The sequence below is a fragment of the Tenrec ecaudatus genome, chromosome 9 (genome assembly GCF_050624435.1).
Source record: "Tenrec ecaudatus isolate mTenEca1 chromosome 9, mTenEca1.hap1, whole genome shotgun sequence".
Taxonomy (NCBI): domain Eukaryota; kingdom Metazoa; phylum Chordata; class Mammalia; order Afrosoricida; family Tenrecidae; genus Tenrec; species Tenrec ecaudatus.
The window spans coordinates 56,009,270-56,032,299 of NC_134538.1; the positions used below are offsets into that span (position 1 = coordinate 56,009,270).

Here is a 23,030-nt window from a genome sequence, read left to right on the forward strand (position 1 = left end):
TAAATAAATACCACAATAAATTAAATTTTAGAAAACTGCAGACTTGTGTTATGATGAATGTGTGGGTATCAAGAAGTTTGAGTATCCAAAATCCCTTAATGATTTGGAATAAATACTTAATTTTTTTCTTCTACATGAAAATTATTAGACTTAATATCTGCCACTCATAGGTCAATGTAGTAGTAACCATATTTTTATTTCATTCACCTCTCAGGTTTGGTGAAGGTTATTCAGTCAAGGTTTGGCTCTGTAAGCGAACAGATCAACATCACCCTACTACTGACTGCTTGAAACTCCATTTTCCAGAAATCCAGTTCAAGGTAGTACTAATACTTGGCCTTGCATCTTGGTCTTGGTTTTTATCTATAAATGCACTTGTGTTTTTCTGTTTTAATTCTATGGTCTAATAAGCACTGTCTCATCTTTTGCCCTCATGGCAACATATAAGCTATGCTGACATACCATATACAACTGATGATGTTCCACAGCTCTTAAGGATGGTGCATATCCATTGCAAAGTGTGTTTTGTTCAGGGGTAATATTGAGAATGCTTCTTTCTTATGTATATTGTATTTAATTTTACAAGTAGTCAAATCAGTGTTTATTTCACCAAAACACCTCTAGACTTGGGATCAAATTTTAAACCAAATCCTATAATCAATTTTATTCTTTCTCCAAAACATTTCTTCTATACCACATTAATTTTCTACTTTAAAACGATCTCTAGGCACACTATTAACTCCTTCAAAATGTCTTCTTCATTTTTGTGGCAATGTAGGGGCATCTAAGGCCAAATTAACGTATAGCTCCTAACGTTCTAGTTCATGTATGCACAGGTTGTTTCTCCCCTGTCCCAAAGCAAACGTGTTGAAACAGCTCTTTGCAATCAGTGGATGGCTGCAGCAAGGTCTTGCAATACACACTGTGTTAGTCTTGTTAGAGGGTGCCAGCATAATAATAAATGGATACTTTTTATTAAAAAGTTGCATAAAGGTCAGTGTGTTAGGCCAGGTTCACTAGAGAAGCAAATCCAGTGACCCTCATATATGTGTAAGAAAGAGTTTTTATATCAAGAAATAATTAGATATTGAGAAAACATCCCAGCCCAGTCCAACTCAAGTCCTTAAGTCCAATACTAGGCCAAAAGTCCCTCTTCAGACTCATGCAGGCCCTTGCAATGATGCAGAATTCAGGAATATCACGGGCCAAGGGTTGCAATGTCTTGTGGGTCCAATGGCAGTGGACACATCTCCAGGGCTCTAGCAGCAACTGGGGTCAGCCAGCAGGAAGGTGAAGGGAGAGAGAGAAGGGGAGGACCGCAGGGCCCTCCTTATGAGAAGACCACACCCGCAAGGAAGCACCATCAGACTGTGACCAGGTTCAATGCCGCCCCTATACTTGTATGTTTCTTTAAGTTAGCATGAAATTATGTAACTACCACAGAGAGCAAGGTAAAATTGGTCAATAGTTTTTAAATGAGATCTAGGATAATGAAGATCATTTTATAGAATAAATCCTAACTAGGAATGAGTAATGTATTTGCCATTTCATCCAGAGAGTGAGGTCCAATCAAAAGAGCAGCTTCCAAGGGAAATCTTTGGGGTTAATTAAATTTAAATCCAAGAGATCAGCTCAGAAAGTCGTGATGACTGCTTTTTGGTATTCCAAAGTATTAATATCGATAGATTTTCTTACATGACAAGGACGATCACAGGTACTCATTAGGAAAAAGTTTTTTAAATTGAAAACTGTTTTGGGTGAAGGACCAGAAATTTAATAGCCAAGTTTTGTTTTGCTTTGTTTCCACAGCAGCAATTCACCCTCTCAGTAGCACAGATTGTTCTATAAGAATTTATTTGGAGAATCTTATCTATCTGACATCCCTGATCTTGCCCTTTCAGACACTTATTTTGTCGCCAAATGTCAAAGAACATTGAAAAGGAAGATAATTTGGGTCTCTTGAAGGTCTAAAAGTGCAATTATGATTTTCTATAAATTGCACAGCAGACGATTCTTTTGGGAAGTGCTCATAGCCACCATGCAGGACTGGGTAGAACAGCCCTGTGGAAGTCAGAGACTGTAACTCTCTGGGAGTAGAAAGCACCATCCCACTCCAGCCGTGCAGGATTAGAGAGATGGAAACACCACCTTTGGAAATGTGTAGACCTAGTTAAAGGCTATGTTGAGAAACAATAGCTTCACGTTTTGGCATTTTTCCTTCATAAAGGTTTCTATGACTTTGTAGCAAAACATTTTGATGTACCCTCATATACGGAGATGCAATAACCACTCCACTCAGGTCAATTTTCCTTAAGTAAATTGTCATCCTTAAGCACTTATTGAACACACTCAAAGTATACCCATAAACATAGTTGGTACCTAAGACTGGAAAACAAAAACACTTGTAATTCTTTGAAAATTAAATATATGGTGATCAATTTTGGTTAATGATTGCTAATTACTATACCTATATATTATCTTTTCATTTTTAGGGGCAACGTCTTAATTTGCTGGAATATCGTGTACCCAAAAGAAGGGGATGCTTGGCTGACTTGTTCAATATTCTAGAGAACAATAAGTCTTTTTTGAATATTAAACACTACTCCATTAATCAAACCACTTTGGAAGAGGTAGGGTACCTTGAATAATTCAGTAGATTACATTTTGGTATACTCATGAGACTAATTTAAAAAATTAGCCTCCCTACCTTTGTACTAGTTCCTATAGTCAATAGGCTCAAGCATAAGAACAATGAGGGGCAAGGCATAGGGCCAGACAGTGTTTTTCTCTGTTGCACAAAGGGCGGCTATGAATTGGAATGGACTCGACTGCCCCTGACCAGTAGAATATATGTAATTATGCTTGATTCTGTTTCACTGTGATTCTAATATGAATATCAGCAAATTTGTAAATTTATTTTCAGCACTCAAGGGACATAATCAATATGGCTACAATATAGTAATGAATTCATTTCATAGGTTGAATCGTATCTTTTCTCTACCTTACTCAAGTCCCCAAATTTCCCCAAAGACCATTTTAGCTTTACAAGAGAAAGTTCTTGGGGTATTAAAAGCACCAGAAATGTCTAATTAAATCACAACTTCTTACGAATCATGGTCATTTAGGAAGGGTAGGTATGAATTGACAATCTGTGACTTTAGGAATGGCAAAGTAGTACTTTGAGAAAAAGCCCCTTCATATCAAGGTTAAGAGCCAAACGTGAAGTGTCTTTAGGAGTTAACCATCTTCATTCTTTCTGGCAGGTATTCATTACGTTTGCTACTGAGCAGCACAAAACCGCGCAGTCTGCGCTAGAACCGTTTGTTGAGCGGTATCAGCCTCTGCCTCTCTGAACAACAAAGAAGTTCTTATGAAGACTAAAGCCTTGTCTCTCCTGAAAAATGCTACGCAAGAGTCCAGAAAACATGTGTAAGGACCTAGGACACACCTTTGCGGCAACCTAGTTATAGTCTCTCCCTCGGTGTTTTCCTTGTACATTCTTTGGAAATGAATAACTAGCAAATTGGAAGGCCAATTTTTTTTTCCAGTCGAATTTGGGATGCTTCTGCAGCAATTTTTTTTCCTTGCCCAGCAAAGATGGGCAGGTTTGTGACATACTCATGTATAAATTAACAAAGTCCAGTTGGGAACATTTTCTTGAGCTGGAAGAATGGTTGTACATTTCATTTTACTTAAGGAAACTCACCCTCCTGACTGAAACTTTAATATTTCTGATCTTATTTGCATAAGGATCCCTGGTGGATAGTGGATTACACACTGGTCCTCTAGCTACCAGGTCAGCAGTTAGAAACAACCAACCCTCTTCAGGAGACACACAAGGCTTTTCCATTAAAAATGCATAGTCTTGGAAACTCACAGGGACAACTCTTCTCTGTCTTACGGGGTCGCTATGAGTAGGAATTGGCTTAATGGCAATGGGTTTGGTTTTTTAACTTATTTGCATGTAGTTAGTGGCTCTATATTCTAATCTGTAATCCTTTCACTAGATACACATTCATATTTGTGAAATAAAAATTCAATGATTGAGATGAAAATATGTCTTAGTACTTGTCAAAGGGCAGTAAATTAGATTCTGGTCATTAGGAATTAAGGAGATTTTTATCCATCCCTGTAACCCACAGTCAGTGCATTGATTCTGGCTAATTGGGACCCTATGCAACGTTTCTAAACTTGTACATCTGCCCAGGAACCGTCACCCTCATATTTCTCCTGAAGAGTTGCTGGTGGGTGTGAACCACTGACCTCTCATTTGTCACCCAAACCTGCTGGGAAAATGCCACCGGTGCCCCGTGCAGTCAACTCTCTAGTAAAATTAAATACATTCAACAAGGTACTCTCAATCATTAATAAAAGCTAACCAGAATATCTCAGAGTAAAGAGTCATAGAAGGAAATACGAGGTTCATGAATTTTCTTAAGTTTGCATTAATAACTTCTCTTTTTTATTATTCTAGAATAGTTGTTCTCAGTATGATGATTTGTATAGAAAACTACCAAAATAACCTAGGAGCCAGTCAAATGCAAATTTTCAGGCCTCACCTCTAGTTTAGAGGGTCAGAAACTCAGGGGAAGATTGGGACATAGAATTCAGTACTCTGGGTTTAAATATGACATTCAAGGGATTCTAATGCGCATTCAAGTTTGACCATTCCTGAGTTAAGGAAATATTAAAATACTTCTAATTATATAAAATCAAAATTAATCTAATATGTATTAAGAAAACTTTATTTTGAATGGGTTAAAAATATGTCATTTCTAGAATTGTTGCCTAACACATACTTTCAGAACTGTTATGCTGAAATGATCCCTATAAAACATTAATATAATTCTGAATTTTTATAAAATGCATAAAATCAATATGTTTATTAGTGATAGTAGTTTGTAGTCATTTTGGACTTCAGAAATTTCTAAAATTTCCTGAAATTATATTGACTTAATTTGAAAACTTGACTTCATCCAATTATAATTATTTAGCATGTGATGAAAGTTTTAAGCACGTTCTTCTGACAGCTCTTTGCTAAAGTGAGATTCCACTTAAATGTATCTTTCCTGAAGACCAGGATATACCGGTAACTAAAAAAAGTCTGTTATGGCTAAGCCAATCATGGACAGTTCTTGTATGGATGATTTTGAATTATACTTTCTCAACTAGCAATGAATTAAAAGGATAAAAAGTAGGATTCTATTCGTCTCTCCAATTCTAAAACAAGAGGATTGTCAAAGTAGCATATATAATCTTTGTCTGTGTATGTAATCATTAAAGAGCAACTTGGGAAATGTGAAGATGCTTATATTAAAGTGAATGAATTTGAGAGTTTTTATTTAACCTGGTTTGTAATGTATTTTTGCCAATCAATTTTCTTGCATCTTATTTATGTCTTTAGGAATCCAATTTAATCTAGGTAAGGAGGAAATGAAACAACTACAGATCTTTCAAAGTTTGAAAAGGTTAAAATTTAATTAAGTTTCACTTTTCTCTGTTCTGCTCTTACGGGTAGTTTTTTTTTTTTTCAGTCTTTGAACTATTGTATTCTTGAAGTTTATGCTTTATATGCCTCTGAAAACTAAATAGGAAGGGGAAAAGAAAAACCAAAATCAACATTATGAAACACCCCATCCCAGAAGATTAGACACAAAAGGTCAAATCTTATGTTAGTGTTAAAATATCATCACACGTATACATCATGCAGATAATGTTAGTTAAGATTTTGTCTTAAGACTTTGGGCTTAAGATAACAGAACTGAAGTTTTTTTGTTTTTTTTTTAGCAAACTACTTTCTTTAGAGATCAGTTAAATAGATAACTCTAAAAGGTAGAAATAAGAGTGATGTAAGCCAGGTCCAGTAATCAAGCTTCTATTGTACAGTTTATCTTTACCTAGTTATTTAGACAGATGATATGTTAAAGCCCTCAGGTGAAACCAAGATCATATAAAGCAAGGGTGAAGAATCATTTAAAAATGTAAAGAGGGGAGTGGGGAAACTGAGGGTCATTTGTTGGATATTGAATTGGAAAATAATTCAATGTGATTAATACCATTTTTAAAAGACAGTATGCACCAGATACTAAAATGAAATGAAACAATACAAAACAAACACACTACCTTAGAGTCAATTCTACGTAGACCTGGGATCATCATGATGGGGGAGGAGAGAAGGAAGTGTTGAAGAACTAGAGGAATGTTGTGTGTTTCATCGGTGCTATACTACACCCTGGCTGACTCATGCCTTCTTTGTGACCATTCTGTGGGGATGTCCAATTATTTACAGACAGGCTTTGAGTCTCCACTCTGATCCATATATATATATATATACCTGATCCTGTTGACACCTTGTGATCTCACAGGCTGGTGAGCTTTTTTTATTGTGGACTTTGTTGCTTCCCTACTAGATAGTCGCTTTTTGAACTCCAAGTCTTTAAGAACCCAGACACTATATATTTTGGTAGCTGGGCATCATCAGTTTTCTTCACCACAGTTGCTTATGCACTCATTTTGTCTTCAGTGATCCTCAGGAAGGTGAGCATCAGAATGCCACATTATTAGGAAAAAGTGTTATGTGTTGAAGGAGGATTAGAGTAGAGGCCTAAAGTCCATTTGCTACCTTTATACATATCTTCAACCTTCATTCAGCTCTCAGTAATTCTTCCCAGATGCATTGCCCTTGATAACCTAACCCTCTCCCCCCCCCCCCCCAGGCATTCTATGTCCTTTGATTTTAGATCTCATTGTTTCCTTGTCCTTGAATTTGTTGGCTCTCCCCTCCCATCCCCCCAAAATTGTCAGTCCCATTGTTTTCTCCTCAGGGTTGTTTATCCTCCATGTCTTATACAGACAGACAAAGAGAGAAGGGAAAAAAGCCCATAAATAGCTCCATGTCTGTTTCTGATGAGGTGTAAAGCCCTATCCCCATGAGTCAGATTTGTGTGTCCAGGATTACTTGGGCACCTCATGTAGCACAAATACTTATACTTAATCATAATAATCCAATATTCTACACAATTGGTGATATATGTCTTAAGCCAAAGCAAAACCAGTAGTTGTTGAATCGACTCTGACATACCGTGTCCCCATGTACATTCGAGTAGACTTGTGCACACAGGGTTGTCAATGACTAATTTTTAAAAATATGTGCTACCAGATCATTCTTCAAAAGTACCTTTGGATAGATTCAAGACAAGCCTCCAATTTTTTTGGGGGGGGGGGGTTAGCAACTGTGTGCTTACTCATTTATACCACTCAGAGTCTTCAAGGAGGATGTAGACATTTTTAAATTTTCAGACAGCGTTGGCTATTTTCACCTCTTCCTTTTACTTGAGACAGTAAACATTTTGAATGGTATTGTTACAGTTTATTTTCACACACTTTGAATGGTCCCAAGTTCTATCATTTGCATCTACATTTATTCATTAAGCTGAGTAACATTCTTTCATACAAGTTGATGGTACCTATGTTAAACCTGAGGTGTTGTTAAAATAGATAAAAGAAAAACAAATACAAAACAGATTTTAAACAGGAGTGCACATTTACGTGAGGTTGACAAGCTAAGCTACGTGTAGGCAGTGTGGGCCTACAGGTACTCGCTGTGATGCATAACTCCACGTGTGAGGACAGCCTCACGGGAGAGCGACAACCGGGGCAGAGAAAGGACATTTGAACTTGTCGGAACACTTCGACGGTATTCATTGAGCAACAGCTGTTGGCTTAGGACTCTGCCCAGCTGATATAGTTCTTTACTCCTTAGGAGCCCAGATCGCCATATTTAAAAGGCTCCTTCTAGTTCAAGAAGGTTGCTGAAGCCTTAGTCAATACACTACGGAAAACAGCTCTAAAGAGAAACCTTAGGAAAGAAGCAAAGAGCTTTCAGGGAGGAGGGGAAAAAAGAACCACTTTGATGGGGGTTTAATGGGATCGTATTACTGATTCCATTTAGGTTGTGTAACTACTTAACATAGACGTCGTTTAAAACAAGCAAACAAACAAACAAAATTAAAGTGAACAACCTTAAAAAAAAACAACACTCCAGATTGCTTATCCCTCAGATCTAAATATTGGTCTGAGTGGCTAGAAACAGGAAGAAAAGTCAACATTGAGTGGATTTGGAATCACTGTGGACCTAGTTTCACATGAGCTCTGTGAACCGGGTTTTCTATGAAGCCTTTGAGAAATACTATGATTATTAGTGTGTCAGTTTAAATCTATTCAAATTTGCTCCAGTGTTATATTATTCTTGCTTTATATTATGTATGCACAATGACATTGAACCTCATTTACCTCAGCACAAATTGAACTAAGTTAGAGTCAGAGTTACAATGTTGAAAAAGGTTGCATTGAGCATAAAGAAATTGGGTACTATCAACCATTGGAGAGGTGCTCTTGACTTCATTTTGTTAAGCTTTAGTTTTCTCTTGTTGCATTTTAAGAATTTTAAGAAGCCAACTGACATCAGCAAATGTCTAAATAGAAAAATCAATGAATTCAGAATATTAGAAAAGAGAGAATAATTATAGATATAAATAAGAGAATAATAAGAAAAATTAAGTTGACCCTTGAACAACATGGGAACTAGGGGCCCATGGCCCAGGCAGTCAAAACTCCATGTACGAATTTTGACTGCCCCCAAAGTTAGCTACTAATAGTGCATTGTTGACTTTACTGAGAATATACCCTGGGGTGGACTGGCTGTGTGGTGGCCTGTGATCTCCAAGGGCTGCAGTTCCAAGCCCTCAGCCACTCCATGGAGATGAAAAAGATGGGGCTTTCTACTCCCAGTATCAGTTACAGTCTCAGGAACTAAGCGAGGCAATTCCACCATGTTCTACAGAGTCCCTATAAAGTCAATGCTGACTCGTGAATTGACTTGATGGTGTAGAATTTCGTTTGTTTTTTCATTTTTACAGTGAGTACGGTATTTTGTATGCTATCTGCATCATATACTGCACTCACATAAAACTGCATTTTCATTTTAAGATACAAAATTATGCCACACCTGTTGGCATAGCTGTAATAATGACTTCTGGTTTTTCTTTTCTTTCCTTTTTAAAACAATTCTTACACTGAATCCTATTGAAATGTTTGACTAAGCTGATGGAGTGCTGGAAGCACTTATGTAAACCAAGGGGTTTGAAGGCATGTAATTGGCCAAACAATTGGAAGAGATCCATATTTTTTACCATTCCAAAGGAAGATGATCCAACAGACCATAGATTTCCCAACAGTACCATTAATATCACATGTAAGTAAAATTTCACTGAAAATAGTTCAACGACATGTGCAGCCCTACTTAAATAAGCTGCCAGAAAGTCAAGCTGGATTCAGAGGAGGAAAAATAACAAGGAGTGCCGTTGCTAATGTCTGATGGATTTGGGATGAAAACAGAATATTCTAAATATATTTACTTGTGTGTTATGGATTAGTCAAAGGCATTTGACTGTGTGGCTCATAATAAACAATGTATAACATTGCAAAGAATAGGAATTCCAAACACATTGTGTTCTTGTGAAATCTGTTTGTAGGCCAAGAGGCATTTGCTTGAACCAAATGAGGGGATATTGAATGGTTAAAAATCAAGAAGGTGTGCGCCAAAGTTGTATCTTTTCTCAAGATTTAGTCCATCAGTAAGGTTAGCAAATTATCTGAGAAGTTGACTATTGGAAGAACATGGAATTGAAATAGCATGAAGCATGCACTGATTGATGACAGAGGATTGCATTGGGAATACATGCTGCACAAGAGCTCCTTGAATTTATAAAGGGCAAAGAAGTCACATTGAGGACTAATATGCTCGTGAACAAAGCTGCGGCATTTTCCATCACCTCCTACGCACATAAAAAAACATGTTAATGAATAAGGAAGACTGGAGAATTATTCCATGTAAATTATGATGTTTTCAAAGGAGCTAGAAAGTACCAAGGACTTCCAAATGAACAAAGAAATCTATAATGGAAGATGTACAGCCAGAATTCCACCTGGAATTGAGAATTAAAAGACTTCATGACACAGTGCTCGGCATGTGGTCAGGAGAGACTAGCCCATGGAAAGATGCCACTCTTGTTGTCAGGAGAGACTAGTGCATGGAAAGATGCCACTCTTGTGGTCAGGAGAGACTAGCGCATGGAAAGATGCCACTCTTGTGGTCAGGAGAGACTAGTCCATGGAAAGAAGCCACTCTTGTGGTCAGGAGAGACTAGTGCATGGAAAGATGCCACTTTTGTGGTCAGGAGAGACTAGTGCATGGAAAGATGCCACTCTTGTAGTCAGGAGAGACTAGTGCATGGAAAGATGCCACTCTTGTGGTCAGGAGAGACTAGTGCATGGAAAGATGCCACTCTTGTGGTCAGGAGAGACTAGCGCATGGAAAGATGCCACTCTTGTGGTCAGGAGAGACTAGTCCATGGAAAGAAGCCACTCTTGTGGTCAGGAGAGACTAGTGCATGGAAAGATGCCACTTTTGTGGTCAGGAGAGACTAGTGCATGGAAAGATGCCACTCTTGTAGTCAGGAGAGACTAGTGCATGGAAAGATGCCACTCTTGTGGTCAGGAGAGACTAGCCCATGGAAAGATGCCACTCTTGTGGTCAGGAGAGACTAGTCCATGGAAAGAAGCCACTCTTGTGGTCAGGAGAGACTAGTGCATGGAAAGATGCCACTCTTGTGGTCAGGAGAGACTAGTGCATGGAAAGAAGCCACTCTTGTGGTCAGGAGAGATTAGTGCATGGAAAGATGCCACTCTTGTGGTCAGGGGAGACTAGTGCATGGAAAGAAGCCACTCTTGTGGTCAGGAGAGACTAGTCCATGGAAAGATGCCACTCTTGTGATCAGGAGAGACTAGCCCATGGAAAGATGCCACTCTTGTGGTCAGGAGAGACTAGTCCATGGAAAGATGCCACTCTTGTGATCAGGAGAGACTAGTGCATGGAAAGATGCCACTCTTGTGGTCAGGAGAGACTAGTCCATGGAAAGAAGCCACTCTTGTGGTCAGGAGAGACTAGTGCATGGAAAGATGCCACTCTTGTGGTCAGGAGAGACTAGTGCATGGAAAGATGCCACTCTTGTGGTCAGGAGAGACTAGCCCATGGAAAGATGCCACTCTTGTGGTCAGGAGAGACTAGCCCATGGAAAGATGCCACTCTTGTTGTCAGGAGAGACTAGCGCATGGAAAGATGCCACTCTTGTGGTCAGGAGAGACTAGCGCATGGAAAGATGCCACTCTTGTGGTCAGGAGAGACTAGTCCATGGAAAGATGCCACTCTTGTCATCAGGAGAGACTAGCCCATGGAAAGATGCCACTCTTGTGGTCAGGAGAGACTAGTCCATGGAAAGATGCCACTCTTGTGGTCAGGAGAGACTAGTGCATGGAAAGATGCCACTTTTGTGGTCAGGAGAGACTAGTGCATGGAAAGATGCCACTCTTGTAGTCAGGAGAGACTAGTGCATGGAAAGATGCCACTCTTGTGGTCAGGAGAGACTAGCCCATGGAAAGATGCCACTCTTGTGGTCAGGAGAGACTAGTCCATGGAAAGAAGCCACTCTTGTGGTCAGGAGAGACTAGTGCATGGAAAGATGCCACTCTTGTGGTCAGGAGAGACTAGTGCATGGAAAGAAGCCACTCTTGTGGTCAGGAGAGATTAGTGCATGGAAAGATGCCACTCTTGTGGTCAGGAGAGACTAGTGCATGGAAAGAAGCCACTCTTGTGGTCAGGAGAGACTAGTCCATGGAAAGATGCCACTCTTGTGATCAGGAGAGACTAGCCCATGGAAAGATGCCACTCTTGTGGTCAGGAGAGACTAGTCCATGGAAAGATGCCACTCTTGTGATCAGGAGAGACTAGTGCATGGAAAGATGCCACTCTTGTGGTCAGGAGAGACTAGTCCATGGAAAGAAGCCACTCTTGTGGTCAGGAGAGACTAGTGCATGGAAAGATGCCACTCTTGTGGTCAGGAGAGACTAGTGCATGGAAAGATGCCACTCTTGTGGTCAGGAGAGACTAGCCCATGGAAAGATGCCACTCTTGTGGTCAGGAGAGACTAGCCCATGGAAAGATGCCACTCTTGTTGTCAGGAGAGACTAGCGCATGGAAAGATGCCACTCTTGTGGTCAGGAGAGACTAGCGCATGGAAAGATGCCACTCTTGTGGTCAGGAGAGACTAGTCCATGGAAAGATGCCACTCTTGTCATCAGGAGAGACTAGCCCATGGAAAGATGCCACTCTTGTGGTCAGGAGAGACTAGTCCATGGAAAGATGCCACTCTTGTGGTCAGGAGAGACTAGTGCATGGAAAGATGCCACTCTTGTGATCAGGAGAGACTAGTGCATGGAAAGATGCCACTCTTGTGGTCAGGAGAGACTAGTCCATGGAAAGATGCCACTCTTGTGGTCAGGAGAGACTAGTGCATGGAAAGATGCCACTCTTGTGGTCAGGAGAGACTAGTGCATGGAAAGATGCCACTCTTGTGGTCAGGAGAGACTAGTCCATGGAAAGAAGCCACTCTTGTGGTCAGGAGAGACTAGTGCATGGAAAGATGCCACTCTTGTGGTCAGGAGAGACTAGTGCATGGAAAGATGCCACTCTTGTGATCAGGAGAGACTAGTGCATGGAAAGATGCCACTCTTGTGGTCAGGAGAGACTAGTCCATGGAAAGAAGCCACTCTTGTGGTCAGGAGAGACTAGTGCATGGAAAGATGCCACTCTTGTGGTCAGGAGAGACTAGTGCATGGAAAGATGCCACTCTTGTGGTCAGGAGAGACTAGCCCATGGAAAGATGCCACTCTTGTGGTCAGGAGAGACTAGCCCATGGAAAGATGCCACTCTTGTTGTCAGGAGAGACTAGCGCATGGAAAGATGCCACTCTTGTGGTCAGGAGAGACTAGCGCATGGAAAGATGCCACTCTTGTGGTCAGGAGAGACTAGTCCATGGAAAGATGCCACTCTTGTCATCAGGAGAGACTAGCCCATGGAAAGATGCCACTCTTGTGGTCAGGAGAGACTAGTCCATGGAAAGATGCCACTCTTGTGGTCAGGAGAGACTAGTGCATGGAAAGATGCCACTCTTGTGATCAGGAGAGACTAGTGCATGGAAAGATGCCACTCTTGTGGTCAGGAGAGACTAGTCCATGGAAAGATGCCACTCTTGTGGTCAGGAGAGACTAGTGCATGGAAAGATGCCACTCTTGTGGTCAGGAGAGACTAGTGCATGGAAAGATGCCACTCTTGTGGTCAGGAGAGACTAGCCCATGGAAAGATGCCACTCTTGTTGTCAGGAGAGACTAGTGCATGGAAAGATGCCACTCTTGTTGTCAGGAGAGACTAGTGCATGGAAAGATGCCACTCTTGTGGTCAGGAGAGACTAGTGCATGGAAAGATGCCACTCTTGTGGTCAGGAGAGACTAGTGCATGGAAAGATGCCACTCTTGTGGTCAGGAGAGACTAGTGCATGGAAAGATGCCACTCTTGTGGTCAGGAGAGACTAGCCCATGGAAAGATGCCACTCTTGGTAAAAAGTTCCATGGAAAAAGAGGAAGGTTCTGAAGCAGATGAATTGATACAGTGGCTACAAGGATGAACTCAAACATAAAATGTGCTTTGTTCTTTTGTAAATGTGATCGTTATAAACCAGAACCACCCCACTGGTGTATGTTACGTCATGAAAGCTGTAGAACTCCAGGCAAAGGAGGGTACCCTGGAGTGCCTGGAATAACTGCTCTGCACACACCACTGAGCCTGAGGGAAAGGAAGAGGAACCCAGAGGAGAGAAGAAGTGCTTTGCACACCAAAGGAAAGAGTTGACAAAATTTCAAATGCAAGGACTATTCTAGGACACAATAATTTCAGGCTCAAGATATTTTCATGGTTCATAATTAACTACCATTCTGATCTGAGGGAGTTCTTACTGTCTGCAGCAAGGAGTCTCTGTACCACTAATCATTTGTGGCAAGTTCCTGGAACATTCACACAGTGACATACTCACATTTCACTCAGCTTTTACACTCAAGCAACCCTCCCATGGGAACACGATGATGTTTCCTTACAGAAAACAATTCTGCTATATCACCAAGAATCTACACTTCCTAAGCCCAGTAGACAACTTAAAGTTCACATGAACTTGTCCTCTTTGTTGAAAGGTTTTTATTCGTTGACTTTCTACAACTCTGCTCCACTTCCAGTGTCGACTTGGATCTCCATCATCTGGGAGCGTGTCCTCCATTACCCATCACAGCCACTGTCATCCGTTGTTCAGTACACCAGAAAGCATAACTGCCAATCTCATGTAGTTTACCACTCACCCAGACTCTCCTCGACTCATCTCCTTCATTTGGTCATCTCTGGACTCCTGGTGATTTTCTTGAGATATTTTGAATTTTCAAATTAGTGTTTGTACTTTACTATGGTCACACTAGTGAAAGCCAACATTCTTTCTCACTTGGGCAGTTGCCATAGCACCTTAACTGGCTCTCCTTTATCTACTTTTTCCCCTTTCTACAGTGATTTCTGCAATTCTGACAGGGTGATTCTAGTTCTCAAATTTAAAACCAGAAATATTACTCCTTATCAATATACTTTAATACTCAATGTTGTCATGATACATACACATATATTCAAAGTGTTATGGGTGCACAATTCAATAGTTCACCCATATTAGAAAGAGCTGTACAATCACCACCACAATCACTTTTAGGACATTTTCTCCTTCCTTGTGCTCATTGTCATTAGCTCTTTATTCCCCGACCTCTCCTGAGTCCAGTTATTACTGTCTCTATAGTTTTACCTGTCTCAGATTTCATTTACAGAAAAACACGCATAAGAAAAAACAACAACAAAAGAAAACAGAGAAAAAACTCCAATTAAAATGAAAGCAGAAAGTATTAAAATGTAGAAGAAATTTAAAATGAGTCCCAAAGGAGAAGATATGGAGAAGTGCTAGCAATTAGCCTAACTACATCTGCAGTAGTCTATTTCTCAGGGCACTGTACATCACAGCAAGGCTCCACATCCCGGGGGTGACCGAGGGGCAGTCACCAGAGGTTTAATTCATGAATATTTCCTCTTCGTTTATTTTTTTAACTGAAGCACCTTTAACATGGGTCAAATCAGAGATCTAATGATAACATATTACATTTTAACCTAACTTCATTTACTATAATCAACTTTACCATGTTCTTTGTCAATAACAAGGCTATTTACATCTCTCCACTAAGGTCAGAGAGGAACCACTGAAGTTTGTCCATGTGTGTAGCTTGCAAATGGATTTGGGCTTCTACTGTCATTTCTAGCTTTCTGCAACCAAGCTACTTACAACTTGAGCTCTGTTACAATTTCCTCCTTCAGATTTGGAGTTTCTGTTTTACCATCCTTGAATCACACAGGCTGGTGTGATTCTTCCTGTGGACTTAGTTGATACCTCACTTACATGGCTTCTTGTTTGAAGACAAGCCTGTAAGACCCCAGGTAGCATTCTTTCTGATAGCCAGGCACCATGTGGTTTCTGCACCAGTTTGCTACGGCACCCATATCTTCAGTGATCTCTTCATGAGGGTGAGCATTAAGCAGAAACATGTCATAAGAATTCCTTGTTCTTAGATTGCAGCTAGAATTAAAAGTGATCCTCAATCCACTCATAATCTATGGTTTATAAGTGTTTCTGTTTCACTTTAGAGATATCATCATTTTATGAAAGAGAAGATTATATATCATACCACTGGGCATAAGGGAATTCTGGTAATAGTGTCATTAATTTAACTAATGGTTTCCAATTTTAAACATGGTCAAGGAGAGGAAATTATAGAAATCTAGGCTGGCTATGAAGCACAATACCTAAGTTGTTTACTTGTTCAAAATAAACTCTTACATCATTGGACACTCTTTACCCACACAACAGAGGGTGATGACAAGGAAAAACTTTCAATAACACTCATTCACACAAGCAGAACGGTGCCTACCAGAGTAGTACATGTAATAAGAAAATAAAGGAGGCATTAAAATAGTAAATATATGGTAGAATTTTCGCACCTATCATTGGACAGTTTCAAGCCAAGAGATCGGAACCAGAATCTAATGATCAGCAGTTCTAAACCCTTGGGATGGCAGCCAGCTGCTGCTTCTCACCAATGGTGGGAGTTTCCACATGGAGCCCTGCTGCTGTGGGCTCTGAAGTATTCTGTGCACCTTGTTGGAAGAGAGTTCAAAGTCCCAAAGCATACAGCCAGAGTACCAAGACTGTATAGAAACGAGGTCAAATATATCCAATTGGGAACATACTACCAGGCATATTCTCCCCTGGGTTCTATGTAAGTATTGTTAATCATTTTATCCCCCATTTTACCACCGATAGAATCATTTTCTCCAAAACATTCATATCCCTCTCCTCATCTTGACTTGAATTTACTGTAAGTTCTGATTATCACTCTTTCTTGTAAGAGTGTCTATTGATTGGAGGTGACCTGAAGACAGTGTTTTGTGACAGAAACGGAATGATCTCTCTCTTGCCACATCTTGAAAATTGAGTTCAATCAGACATTTTGCAGAGTTTTTAGTCCATTTCCCATTGTGTTCATCTGGGTACTTTAGAAAATCAAATCCCCAGAAACTCATGTTTAAGAGAGAGTTTTATGTAAAGGTTAAGTGCGCATCAAGAAAACATCCCAAACCAGTGCTTCCCAAGGCCACAAGTCCAACTTTAACCCATATGTCTGACACCAATCCACAAAGTCCTCCTCCATCTCACAAAACAGAAATAATGATGCCGACTGCAGGAGGAAAACCAAATCAGTGAATGTGTAAGCATCTCAGCGATGGCAGGGCTGCTCCACCACCCAGGGCTGCATCAGGGTAGGTCATGTGATTTCTCTTTGGGGATGTTTTGCAGGTAGTGAGCCTTGCCAGCTGAAGTAGGGAACTTGCTAAGGCAGCTGCACCCTGGCCCAACCATCAGAAAGCAAGAGACCCGAGAACTAGAAAGGCAAGACTCCCTGAGCCATTTATCCCTCTGCCCTTCAATTAACCCCACATGTGTTTAGCGGCCAGGTTGGCACAATAAACTAACTCCCTCATCCACCTTGAAAGGAAGAGGTCTAAAGCCACCGTTGTCTACAGCAGCTACTCTCTCCTTTCTATGGGGCTGTACTCCTGCCCCAGATACCTCTGCAAGCCTTACTCTGTGCAATTCTGTCTTTGCACATTCTGTGCTATCTGCTGCCAGTAACCGCCAGCATTTATTTTTCAGAGAACAGTATTTTTCCTCTTTTAAGTCTCTTTAAACATCTCATTCTCAGACAGACATAATTATTTTCTTTTCTGAATGTCTGGATTGCTAGACATGCCTTGATTGCTCATAAAAGAAAAAATTGTTCCCATATGCCTTGCCTTGAATATAGTGAAAGTAACAAAAATAATTTCAAAATTGACAATTATTATTTCCCGAGCCGGTATTGGACCAAGTGTGAATGCCCTCAGTGAATATTTGCTGAATTGAATGGGAACAGGCAGAAGAATGAAGAGATCTGTTTTTACCTTAGCAATTGCATAGCTTTGAGACCAAGTAATTACTGAAGCCAAGTAATACAAAGAGATGAATGTATTAAATGTAACCACTTACCAATTACTACTAAGGGGACACTGAATCAGGAAACTCCTTGTGTATCAGAGTAGAAACATATTTCTAAGCCTTCTTAATTTTTCCTATCCCAGAAGCAGATAAACAGGCCTTTCTTTCAAGAGGCCACTGTGTGAACTTGGACCTCTAATCATACAGTTAGCAGTAGATGTTCACTGATGATGCTACCCAGGCACTAGTTAGAGGAAGAGACTCTTAATTTCTTGTGAGACTGTACAGGATCTCGCTCCGAGCCCTTGCACACACTTTGGATATGTTGTCATGGGAGATCAATCATGGAGAAGGACATCATGCTTGGCAAAGTAACCCTGCAGTGAAAATAGGAAGATGTTCAACAAAATGGATTGACACAATGGCTGCATCTATGGGCTCCCACATAAGAACAATTTTGGGACTGGCACAGGACTGGACAGGATTTTCTTCTGTTGCGCACAGGGTCACTATGAGTCGGAACTGATTTGACAGCACCTAGCATCAACATCACTAAGATTTCTATCCGCTAAGAGTAAAATTGTTCACTTGCCCCATCATTTTTAATTAAATTATCTCCTACAATGATCACTGTTAGATAAGCCAACCGCAACACCAAAAACCCACCACCATTAAATTGATTCTGACTCCTTGCAATCTTACAGGGTAAAGGAGAACAGATTAAATCCCATCTGAATTTAGAAAACATCTCAAGAACAGGGTTGGTACATTGAACATTAAAGCCTGAAGACGGGATCTTGTAGAATAGCATCAGGGACAATATATATGAAGAAGCCAGGGAAGGAAGGCAAGACCAAGGTGGGTTTCAGAACATACTCTGAAACTTGATCTTGCATATAGAGGAGTGAAAATGACTGGGAAAATGATGAAGGGAAACAGCTAAGCAAAAAAATTCAAAGGGTCAACAGAAAAGACAAAGTCACACCTTACAATATAAGACCTGCAGTCTGAAAAGCAAAAGACAAAAGTAGGCTCAGCACAGATCCAGTTGAACTAATTAATATAAGCTTAAATGTTGAGTTCTGATATTATAGGATTCTGTGTCAAAATACCACCACGTGTCTGTCTGTCAGTTTGTTATGCTGTGGTGGCACATGGATTGACAGGTGCTAAAAGCTATGCAGCTGTTATTTAAAGCAAGGGCAGGGTCACCCAACGTGAACAAGTTTTAGCAGAACTACAACCAAAGAGCAAATTTCCATTAAAGGAATAGACTGTCCACGTCGGAAAAATTGTTGTGGTGGTTGTCGTTGAATCCCATCAAGTTGGCTTGGACCCAGAGCTGCCTTATGCACAACAGAAAACACTGCTGGTCCCTGCGCACCCTCACAATCAAGCCCGCGCTTGAGCTCACTGTTGCAGCTGCAGAGTAGATCTTTCTCATTGGGGGTCTTTCTCCTCTTTGCTGCCCCTCCACTTTACCAAACATGATGTTCTTGTCCAGCGACTGCTCTCTCTTGGCAACATGTCAAAATACATAAGACAAAGTCTAGCCATCCTTGCCTATAAGGAACACTGGTCGTACTTCCTCCACGACAGATAGGTGTGTCCTTTTAATGGTCTATGGTGCTTTCAATGTTCGTCCTCCAGCACCACAATTCAAAGGCATCGATTCTGTTTTGGTCTTCCTCATCCAATATCCAACTCTCACATGCATATGAGGCAATTGAAAATACCATGGCTTGGATCAGACCCACCTTCGTCTACAAAGAAACATCCTTATTTTCAATTCTCAGAAGTATTTGGGAGAATTAGCCACTGAAAACCTCAACAGCAGTGGAGCATTGCCAGATATTGAAACCTTATGAATAGTAGCAGAACATTGTCAGATAAAGTGTCAGAAGGTGAGATCCTCAGCTTGGAAAACACTCAAAAGAGGACTAAGTGTTCCTTCTCCAAGTAGAACCAACCATCATCAGCCTGGCGGAGGGAAGCCTTGGGGCCTTCTTTTTCTGATGAGGTTCAACGCAAACGTCTATTAACAATTGGATGTTGGAATGTACAAAGTATGACTGTACAAAAATGGAAAGTCATTTCATCTAAAATGAAACAGAGCATATAAAGATCGATGTCTGAAGCATTAGTGAACTCAGATGCACTGGCATTAGCCGTTTTGCATCAGACAGCCACATGGTTTACTGGGCTGGGAATGACAAATTCAAAAAGAATGACATTGCATTCATGATCAAAGAGGATATTTTTAGATCCATCTTGAAGTAATTGTTGTCTATGATAAAATTATATATATTCACGTACAAGGAAATTTAGTCAATAATAAAACTATTATTCAAATTTGTGCACTGACCACAACAGCTAGGGATGAAGAAGTCGAAGAAGTCCACCAATGTCTTCAGTCTGAAAGTGATCCCACATGCACTCAAGATATATTGGTAATGATTGTTGATTGGACTGTAACAGTTGGAACCAAAGACAGAGTATGTAAGTTCAGGTTGAAGCTGAAGTAAAGTAAAACAAGTCTACAGGAACCACAACATCACCTTGAGTATATCCCACTTTAATTTTGAGAACATCTGAAGAGCCAACTTGATGCGTTGAACACTAATGACAGAAGGCCGAATTAGCTGTGGGATGACAAAAAGAACATCATACATGAAGAAAGCAAAAGGTCATTAAAAAGACAAGAACATAAGAAGAGATCAAGTGGGTATCAGAAGAGACTTGGAAACTTGCTCTTCATGGTGATGTGAGGGCCTCAGTGTGGGGGACCAAAATGAGATGCTGGTGCCTGAAGGAAAGGTATTGGTCCCCTTGGGAAAGGAGAGCCAGAGCTCCAAACTCCACTTGTGGGGAGTAGTCACTGCTGGATCACTTGTGCACCATTGACCTGCAGTTTTCTGTTTCTGGGAGTTCTTTTCCTGGTTTTGGTGCCAGGGTTGTGCTGTGTCTTAGAATTAGTTATGGAATTTGCTGTTCCTTTCTACATTTCAGAATAGTCTGTGTAGAACTAGTCCTGAGTGGTGCTATTTTGCATATTGCATATTGCATTATTGATTCTGTGTCCACAGTGATATTGTACACATTTCTTGCGATGCTAGTCTTGTTTTATGAATTGCTTTAATTTTTTTATCTGGAAATACTTTCAATTCTCCCTCAGGTGTGAGGGGTGATTTTCTTGGATAGAAAATCTGTTCAGTGGCTGCCAGGTAGCAACCATGAAGGGAGCTTCTGCACAAGCCAGGGTGGGGGTGAGGAGGGGGCTGGTAAGGTTTCTTCTTTCAAGAATCCAGGCTCTTGACCTGATAATTAAGTGCACCAAGTATTTTTATTTCCTTTCTATTTTACTCCCCTCTTTGCTTGTCTGCTCCCCACCTCCCCCCTTTCTTTCCCAGGGAATGCCAGAATTCAGCAACACAGACTGAACCTCTCTAACGCTACTTCATAACTGGTGGGACCCAGCACAGATTCAAAACATTTGCTTTCTTCCTGCTGACCACAGCCCCATCCCAGCTCACTCACCCAGGCCTCTCAATATACCGACTCCAGGGAATCTCACTGGTGGACAGGCTGCATGGCCAGCCTGTCGTCGAACATCTCACAGGACAAGCGCCATCACATTCTGCTGCCTTGGCTCTCCAGCTCCTTTTCAACCCCTGTCCAGTGGACCCCGCGCCCACCCCTCCCTTCCACGCTCTCCTTACTTTCCACTTGAGCTGAGGAAGTGACGGCTGCCATGCAAAGCAGGGGCAGCTTGTTGCCCCTCAGCTTTTTCATTCTTTTTCTATTTTATCGTAATTTAATCAGTGACCCTTTGAGACTCATAAGATCTCTCTTACTGAACAAACAACCCCAATCAGCTGCATATCCGCACAGGAAGAACACCCCTACCCCAATCAGATTCCATTCTCTGTGTCAGAGTCCACCAGTATCACACATCTAGCACGACAAGCTGCAGGCTTCCCCCAAATAGGGGAAAGCTTTTTGTTCCGTGGCTTTTACATACCATTCTCTTAAGATGGGCTAATCTATGATCCCCTTCACGACATGTGTGTTGCCCACGGACTTGTGGCTGTGAGCCTCTCCCAGAGAGGAGCAGGTGGGCCAGACCCTCCCACCACATTCCTTTCCCCAGGACACCACCCTTGATCCTGAAGGAAGAAACCCAGATGGGAAATGACAGGAGTGGCCCTTGTACGAGGAGCTAAAGATTTATAGCTCTCAGAATCTCCAACTAAAACAGGTGCCATTTCTCCTCTCTTTTGCCCTCAGCTTTTACATATGTCTTTCTGTCATAGGTTGACCTGCGTACTTTGACGTATCAGATTTCTCATTACAAATCCATGACTGAACACATATTCCAAGCAAGAAAAAGGTGGCTCAGACCCCCCGCAGGGCCTTCCTTTCTTCAAGTGCCCAAGAGGGTGCCACCTGCTGCTCCTGGGGGAAGAAGACCAGAGGAGTATGGAAAAGTGGCACTCTGGCAAGGAGTTTATTTTAACTTCAGAAACCCCAACCCAAACAGTCCCACTTTCTGCCCCCACCACATTTTTAATTTCCAGATACAGGAAAACCCAGGCACCCATGAGCACAGATTCTTCATGGGCTCACACCAATAACAATGGAAATCCTTAACCACACCCCAATCCAAATCTGCCCACCTCCCCTTTTTTCTATATTCTTTACTCCTAGACATTTCTATTTTTCTCTCAGGATTCCCATTCTTTCTTATTCTTCCCTTCTCTTCTTTATTCCTTGTTGTTTTCTCTAGCTAGCTACAATCACAGTTGTCTTCCAAACATAGATATTCCCTAATCCTGTCTCCTGAGTTGATTAATTATTTAACACTCTCCTCCTTCCCCACGCACCATAGCTGCAAGATTATGCTCCCCCCTTCTAGTGAAGCACAATTCAACATTGACCAATAAGTAATATTAAACCCCTTTTCCAACATATAAAAATTGATTAGATTTACCCAGATGACCACTTATTATTGCTACTATATCTAATACATTATACTTTTGCGCCTCCCCTTCACTTTCCCTACTTAGCCAATTCGTATCCCTTTTTTCTCATCTACACAATTTGATTTGGCTCCTATTAGCTCTCGTTCACAAAACCCAGAGGCAAGCTTCCCTAGTCAACCCAGAATCCCCCACACCACTTACAGCTGCAACACTAGGACACAGAAACCGCAATCAACAGCAGCAAACAGGGGGAAAAATCAAGAAGAGCAAAAATACAACTCCTGAAAAATCAAGAGAGCCAATGGAGCACTCTGAGAACGAGGCCCAGGAACTACCAGAAATAGAACACCAAAAGGGCAACATTTAGGATCCTACAAGAGGTATGAGGAACACTCTTGAAAACAACCGAACAAATTGAGAAGCTAAAATCTCACACCCTAAAGAAACCCAGAAGATAAAGATGGGACAGAAAACATTAAAAACACAGTAC

At 41.0% G+C, this 23,030-nt stretch overlaps 1 protein-coding gene across 1 annotated transcript in view; it reads left to right on the top strand.

Moving 5' to 3' along the window:
• Nucleotides 1-3,353, top strand: part of ABCA13 (ATP binding cassette subfamily A member 13) — a 458,452-nt gene extending 455,099 nt beyond the window's left edge. The window contains exons 55-57 of the mRNA XM_075557314.1: nucleotides 215-320; nucleotides 2,493-2,630; nucleotides 3,264-3,353. Coding sequence (XP_075413429.1) covers nucleotides 215-320; nucleotides 2,493-2,630; nucleotides 3,264-3,353 — 334 coding nt within the window. The remainder of the gene's footprint in view (nucleotides 1-214; nucleotides 321-2,492; nucleotides 2,631-3,263) is intronic.
• The last annotated feature ends 19,677 nt before the right edge of the window (nucleotides 3,354-23,030 follow it).